The sequence below is a fragment of the Gavialis gangeticus genome, unplaced genomic scaffold, assembly GCF_001723915.1.
Source record: "Gavialis gangeticus isolate Ggan-Ray unplaced genomic scaffold, GavGan_comp1, whole genome shotgun sequence".
NCBI lineage: Eukaryota > Metazoa > Chordata > Crocodylia > Gavialidae > Gavialis > Gavialis gangeticus.
Window position 1 is genome coordinate 201,451,742 of NW_017728992.1, and position 8,375 is coordinate 201,460,116.

Genomic DNA, 8,375 nt, shown 5'->3' on the forward strand with positions numbered 1-8,375 from the left:
TAGGTCCCTTCCGACCCTTAATCTATGAATCTATGAATCGGAAGGCAATTGTCCAGGCACAGGCCATATCACGGAAGTAAACATGCATCTAAAATGGTGGTGTCAACACAAAAGCTTCTGATCTTTCAACAGTGGGCACATGTTCTGGGGAAGACTGCTGTAAAGAGATGGGATCTATCTGATCAGAACTGGAAAAAACATCTTTGGGTATCATCTGGCCAACCTACCAAGGACAGCTTTCATCTAGGTTCCACAGAGGATGTTGAGCAAAACGCTTTAGTAACAGAGCATACAATCCAGAGGGCAAACCACCAGAAGCAGCAGCTCACCTCTGGGAAAGGGCCACAGGACAGCAGCCACGGGTGTAAAAAGGGAAGCAAGTAGGTTGAAATGCAAAATGTATCCAATGTATGTATATAAATGCAAGAAGTATGGGGAAGCCTTAGCCTGTAATAAGAACTATGATCTGACGGGGGTTGGACCAGATGACCTCCCTTCCAGCCCTACTACTCTATGACCTACATTGTATAGCGTCCAGGTACTGAAGGTTGATGTCTCAAAACTTAATGATAAGGTTTGATTCTTTTCTTTTGGAGAGGGTTATTCATTCTGGTGCGATTGCTTGTTTTCAAATGTTTTCTATTCAGAACCCCACTCAGTCCAAAAGTTTTATATTACCTCATTCATAGTCACTATTGTTTATGCATCATTAAGAGAAGGAGAGGATTTACCGTGCCTTAACTACTCTAACAGAACTGCCCAAAAATGCAAAATAAACCTGGAGCTAAAACTGCCCTTAATTTAGCTTTCATGGAGCACAGAGCAGGAGCAAATACACAGCTACTGTATATCAGTGGCCCCATGGTGAAGCCCTATCCATCCCCACAATTACTTGTTCCTACTAGTGAATAAGATGCTTTGTGATGTTTGTGAAGTCCCCGATCTCAGGTGGAGTCACATCCCCTAGTTTGAGAACTGCTACTCTAAAGAATACCTTTTCTTAACTGCATCCATTGTTCAGTTTGACTGATCATGCCATCTCAAATAACTTCTCTAGTAAGATATGCAGTCAATTATGAACTCTCTTGGTAACTGTTTGACCAAAACATGATTAATATTGTGAGAAAGTGTTAAAAATCAAATAACTTGTTGTGTATAAATATAATAGATACAGAAAAAGAAAAAGAATATTGATGCCAGGCAGTCAACCCTATCCAAAATTTGCTTATAAAAAAATATTGAAGATGCTCTCTCAGAAAATGTAGAAGACAAACTTTACACAGAAACATGACCTGGACACACACAGCTTGCTTGCGTCAGTCATTGTGCACAAACAAGATTCTCTAACTTCTGGATTCTTAATTTAAGTATATTCAAATGTTTCACATATGTATGCATCACTTCATTAAAGTTCAAAATAAAGTAATTTATAACTTTTAATAGAAATGCCTACCTTGATCAGACAGAAAATCTAGCATGGTTTGGAGAAGGAAGGACAGATGTCGGACAGAAAGAGCTGGATTCCCCATTCTTCTGGAGGCATAGACCAACTCATGAAGTAAACGCATTTGCACCGCAGCCCATCCTCTATGAGTTCCTGCAAAATAAAACACTGGAACTAAATTTATCATATTTTTATTAAAAGCTAAAAAGTGGCTTAAAGCACGGTTATGTTTGGGTCTTCTATAGATGTGATAATTTAAAGGCATGGTATATAAACCTGAAAATATTAAAAATGTAAGTCAGCAGTTAAATTTAGAGGCAAAAAATGGTAGAAATGCTTCCCCCATCCTTTCACTAGAGTATCTACTTATTAAGTCTACTTCTAAATTTAGTTTTACACTCTTGCACTACACAGTGAAATTATCTTTACAACTTGGAAAAATCAGATTACCCTTTCCCTGTGAAGTAGGAGACAGAATGTGTGAAGGTTTTTAACTCATTAAATAACTCCAGTGTGCCGTCAAACACTACTCCACTCACTATAAATGTTCACTTTAAATACAGAAGTTTTATCAACTGTTATTTAATCTTTACAAAGGAAATATTTATTTCCAAGCAATCTTAACAAATCAGACAAACAAAAAAATTTTTTCTGGGTACAGAGCTAAAAAAATTCATTTTCATGAAGGAGACAGGGATTTTCTGTTGATGCACCATAGCAACTGCTTATGTGCACACTAATGGCTACAAGAAGCTAAATCAAAGTAATTGCACTCCCAATGAAATAAGGGTAAGTTAGCTGCCAATTACTGCAGGTGAACAAGTATGAGGCAGCTACCAAGTAGCAGCTGATGGTGAAACTTTTTCCCATTTTACCTCCTGGGAAGATGTTCATTAACCTGAACAGTTAGTTATAACAGGACAGTTTGCAAGCAGTTCTATTGTGCCATTAATTTGATCTACTTCTTAATGTTTGCAATACTGCTAAAAAGTATCTAGTTGAATATTTTTCTTCAGCTATCATCCTTTAACATCTGGCAAGTCTCCTTCCACAAGCTTTTAATGGAGCCTAAAATCAATATTAATTCTTGCTTCCACATTAGCATCAGTGTGATCATTATTAATTAATATTGCATGCTTATGAAGTGTCTTTGATCTCAAACACTTCAATTGCATATGCACAATTTACATAGAGGTACCTCTATGCCTCACTAAACCTATCTTTCAAATAACTTCAGGGGTGAAATATGACAAAGCAGCAGCACAAAATAGATTAGGACAAGAAATGAAGGACTGAATGAAGAGTTTAGATAAGCTGACTGGAATTACTTAAACTGGAAACAAGCCAGGACTCTATCATTAATATTCCTAGTCTTGCAAAGACTGCAGTGACTCTAGCCTTCTCACTCTGCAGTGAGCTGTAAGCCTCTTACCTTCTATTTTTCATATTAATTAGCAATGAATTCTATATTGGGGCAGGCAACCCCCCACACAGGTGCCAGAGCATGGCACACAAAGGTATTTTGCTTGGTGTGCACGCTTCAGCATGGACAGTGGAGATGGGACTGGGGCTGCACTGCCATGACAAGGATCGGGCTCCTTGCAGCTCCCCTGCCATCCACCCCGGCACACCAACAACTTACAAACTGTGGTTGCAGGTGTTTTTGACACTGCCCAAAAACATAGCCGACCCCTATTCTATACTGTAGAATGCTCCCACGTTTTATTCTTCAAACAACATACTAGGAGCTAGAACGAATGAAAGAGGACCAGGGACAGGTGAGTACAGATGCAAGTTACAAAAAGGACTAGAAAGTTCAAGACAAGGGGGAGATACAGGTATGAAACTAGGTAAGGTGGAAAGAGATGTGAAAATGCAACATCTTATGACACTTCAGAATAATAGAACAGAAAAAAAAATCATTTGTTCAGTCACTCTTCTTCAACCATAAGGATACTTGAAGTGATCACTGTGGATCAGTGAATTAACTAAAAGCCAGCAGTCATTAAACACTTGGAAACAGTGGATGAAACAGGAAAGATACAGACCCGCAATTGCTATTTACATGTTCTAACCTAGTGGAAGACCTTCAAAAGATCTTACGGCAAAGGTGAAGAAAAAACTGAGGTCAGTTATAATGGGTTGGACTGGATACGTCATTTCCATTTATTCTCAAACTACAAAATAGGGTCCCAATTTGCTTTAAAGAACTGAAAACCCTTGACATGTTGTCTAGACATCACTGCTAGCCAGGATTTCTAAGTATGCTACTATTCAAATGTGTTTTAAACTACTAAAATAAAAAAACAGGACATTTAAATGAGATGTGCAAGAGACATTAACCTTAGCTACTGTGGGACCAACAAATGCTTGCTGCTTAACCATCATTATAACATGCTCAGTAATTTCTCTTGTATGAATCATTTTAATAATCATGTTTTATTAAGATCTTTTATTTATACTGCAAATTAAGGAATCTTACCATCTTCTCAAACGATACATCTGACCCATGGTTGAAACCATGAACAACTCACCCTGCTGCAACAGTAGGTAGCAAATATGAATGAGATGGTGCACAAGAACCAAAAAGCTATGCCATGAACACCACATGTACTGGAAGTAACAGGAAGCCAGTCTACTGTTTAGGACCTTCTTTCCAGAAATGCTTACAGAAAAAAAAGTAGTATGCAAAAATTGTAAGAAAAGGAACTATAACCAGAGTCTGGCATTCACCTTGCAAAGAATTTTAAAAATAATATTAAATGAATTGCCCTGCAAAAATTGATTACCTAAAATAACTGAATGACCAAGCTAATGCACGAACTTGGAGAAAGTAGAAAAATTAAGACAAACTAAAAATGTAGACTCATGTTACAGTGGTGCTGCACTAGAACAATATTAATGCTATAGGAATGAAGATCTAAGTCAATAAAGAAAGCGTGAATTTGGAGAGGGGGAAAAAAATGCGTGGAACAATCATACCCAGCACACCATGTCTGTACCATGATAACACATGATAGTCAAATGCAACTTTCCAGTGATGAACAAATCAATATTTTCCTAAATGGAAGAGACCATCATAAGAAATATTTATTGTTGTTCACTGGGAAAGAAACACTAACTGACATCATTCATATGATTACAAATTGTTCCTCTTATTTGCTCTGCTGTATCAAAGTTAGTCTATACACCTCTCTAGTGAGGGAACAATTTTTTTGGAGCTTTTCAGAAGATAAAGATAAAAACCATCATCAATAATTGTAGATAATATCCAGTGCAGGCAGATGCAAGTGGATGGAAACAATAAGATAACGTACTTGAACAGTTAGTAGTAGTTCTCAGGTATCAGAATTTCAGGTTTGTTGAACAAACACAACATCAGTATTAGGAAAGATGAACATGCTTCTTTACAGAACTGCTCCGATTACCACATCTAGACTGAGGTAGACAGAAGATACTATTTTTCTTCAAGTCTTCCAAGCAACTTAGTTGCAGGGGTGGTGGGAAACAAAATCAAGCACCTGATCTAATATGCAAAAACCTACTATCCCACAGAGGCTTACCTTTGCTGAAGTCCTTGGGATCCAAAGACAGACTGTAACCAGGAAGCGTTTCCAAAAGCAATTTGTAACAGGCCCTCCAACCAGGCTCTGGTATGCTGGGTGCCACACACTGCATTGCTGCTATACGTTTGAAGAAAGCGGACTTTCGGTGAAAACCAATACGTTCATATAGCTCAGAAAGAATGCTGTAACGCTGAATTTTTTCCTCTTCAGAAAGCTGACATTTCAAGGGAAAGAAAAAAACAGAGAAACTAAGTACTTTCTACTAAAGCATTAATTTATTAACTAGAGGATACATTGGACAATGAAAGGAGCCAATATTACAGATTTAAAGGACGCTGCTAGTGCTAGAGATTATTTGTATCTTCTTCAGTGCCTGTGCTGAATTCCATACAGAGTTGGAGCAATGCCTGCATTTTCTAAGACTTTTTCTATATTTCCCACATGTCCTGAGGGCTAGGAGTTGGGGGAGACAGACTCAGAAGAGCTGGGCTCTATCCCAGTTCCACCACTGGTTTGATGGCCAGTCTTCAGTCACGCTTCCCCTCTCTCTGTCAGTCAGTTCTCCATCATAAAATACTGGTAGTGATAGCAACGCAGACTTCCTCAGTAAGGGACTAAGAAATTCATGGATGAAAAGTACTGCAGGAAAAGTTAACTGTTGTTAATAGACAACACTAAAACTGCATTTAAAACAAGGGGTTGCTTACAAATAAAATTTTAATGCATCATTTATCACCAAATAAATGAGCAGCTTATGGTTGTGTTCGGGTGATGTTGTGGCTGTAATGATCCAGGCAAAATGCGACAGGGAAGGATCTTTGTGCACAATATCTTTTATTGAACCAATGCTATAGTTGGGAGGGACACGGACAAGCTTTCCGGTATCCCATAGCCCTTCCTCAGGTCAGTTTATGACAAGCAGACATATCAGAGCAACTTCAAAATAAAAGAGGGATTCTAGCTAAATAGAATTCAATTGTTCACATTACAATTTGGTTAGGAAATTAAGGTTGAGGATCCTAAGCTGGTATTAAAATATGCATCATTGCCCTGAAATGAACAAAATCCCTTCATCATTGTTACTGATAGATACTGAAATGCTATGGTCAAGACTTGTAAGTAGAAAAGACTTTAACGTTCATTTTCATCTGATATAAAGCTTCCAGCAGCATGGCATTCCCTAGTGTTGTAATTTATTTTATCAACTCTTTGCTAATACCTCTTTGTGAATCACCAGCATCACTTAGTGACCTCCTAGTACTGTTCCTTCCAAACCTTGCTAGGAAAATGCTGCCCTCCCTCTTAACTTATGAAATGTCATGAGATCACAGCACACGATGGCATGACTAAAGGAAATATACCACCAAATTCCCAGCTACAGTGCAACTTCAGCTACTCTTTTAATACAATATTCACCTTTTTTCTAACCTTCCAATTCCCCAGCCATAATCATCACATCCCCCCCCCCATCAGGAAACCAGAGAAGTAATTTGATTTAAAGCCAGTGGTAATACCATTTTATTGCATTCTTTCATGTGCAAAACTGGTTTGAATTTAGTTCCGTTTTGGATCAGTCTAAGCACAGTAGTGCTGTGATCAAAAGAGGTTTTCTGGCAGACGAAAATGTTATGCATCATTGTGGACCTTTTTTTTGAGAGAAAGCGGACCTAGGCTAGATTTATGGTCATCATTACTGCACAGGAACAAAAAAAACCCACTCATGTTAGAAATACATTCATTATTACTCAATGACAGTCAAACCCAACTGTCTGTCTCTCAAAGACATTAGCAGCATTAATTCACGCATGTGAGACTAACTCAAAAATACTTATTTCCTAGGATCACGTACTGATATACCAGTTTGTTGGTTTTCAAGCCTTCTTCAAAGAAAAAAAGAAAAAAAAAAGAAAGACCGCATTACCATGCCAGGAATCTTGGAGACTGAACACATTGATAATAGGTCTCTGTGCTTAAATTTTTTCTTTAATTTCAAATCAGTGGAAAAAAACATTAATTCTAGGCAACAGCAGATTATCAAGTAGGGTCAGGAAGAAAGAAGTTAGTGAAAAGTTCAGTTTTGACATAAGTCAAAAAATCAGAAGAACTAACTTGATCAAAAACAACCAAACTTGCTATTTTACAGACATTCTACTTTTGGTAGAAAAATCTCAACAGAGATCATTATTTCCTCTCTTGCGTGAGTGGCAAGCTTTCACTGAAATCAGACAACTAGAGAAAGGTATCTTGTTTGGGAAAACTCAGAGGCTACTAAACAACATTTCAGTTCCACAATAAACCCAGTAACAAGCAGTAACATGATCTTGCAATGGATCACTGCTGACACCTAGTGTACATTGTACAGTTTGAACAAACCATCATGGTACAGGGCTTCAAATACAACACCCTGCACCACCGCGACAAAGCCAATGATTCTAACGCATTTAAATCAGAGAGTGAGGCAACTCTCATCCAATGCAAAAAACATCCTCATGGAAATTATGTGGGAATAAATCAGACAAATACTCTAAACAAGAATAAAACCTTTCACAGAATAAATAAATAAATAAATAAATAAATAAATAAATAAAGGACAGAGACATACCAACACTGGTAGGGGAATACTTCAGGAAAAGTAAGACGTGCCCCCACCTCTTCCACTCCCTTTCTGATGTCACAGTTCTAGCACTTGCAGCAAATTTACAGAGCACCTTCAAAAAACAAGCTTAGGAATAAATTTTTTGTAGCCATTCCTGACTATGTCTCTTTGCTCCTACTTTATAGCCCTTCTCTATTCTCTTAAACTAGTGGTTTGCAACCAGGGTGCCGTGGAACCCTGAGGTACTGCACAATATTTGCAGTCAAGTGGGTGTACACCTACACACAACTCACAAGGTAATCCCAGAGATTTCAAATAGGAACACATTGCATGAAAGACTTGTTATAGTCTGAATTCTTTGCAACAGATAACTTGTTCTGTTGTTTCCATAGTCCAAAAAAAGAGTGAAAGCTTAAGAGTCTGCATTTTCTGAGGGGTGCCTCAAGTCATGTGAGGTTGAAAGCCATTGCTTTAAATCAGACTGTTTTCATTTACATATATGGAGTAACACACACATTTTTCTTCTACCTGCTCTTTCGCTCAAGCTGTGCCCACTTCTCTACCAGACATGAGGATGGAATTCTGCACCCAAAAGCTTTTCTAACATTTTTCCCCGGATGTAACAGGGAGGCCTTCTCATGGCCGGTCTGCCACTGGGCACCTGCCCACCTCCTCGCCTGCTGTGCCTTGATGATAGATAATTATGCTGTTAATTAGGCGGGAGGCTGCCCGTTCTTGCCCTGATGCCAAGGGGTGCTATCTGCAATTC

At 38.3% G+C, this 8,375-nt stretch overlaps 1 protein-coding gene across 3 annotated transcripts in view; it reads right to left on the reverse strand.

The window, feature by feature from the left end:
* TRAPPC9 (trafficking protein particle complex 9) overlaps positions 1–8,375 on the reverse strand; it is a 1,079,595-nt gene that overhangs the window by 1,011,753 nt on the left and 59,467 nt on the right. For all 3 annotated transcript variants that reach the window (XM_019528205.1, XM_019528203.1, XM_019528204.1), the window contains 2 exons: positions 5,008–5,224; positions 1,454–1,597 (listed from right to left, as the gene is read on the reverse strand). In XM_019528205.1, coding sequence (XP_019383750.1) covers positions 1,454–1,597; positions 5,008–5,224 — 361 coding nt within the window. The remainder of the gene's footprint in view (positions 1–1,453; positions 1,598–5,007; positions 5,225–8,375) is intronic.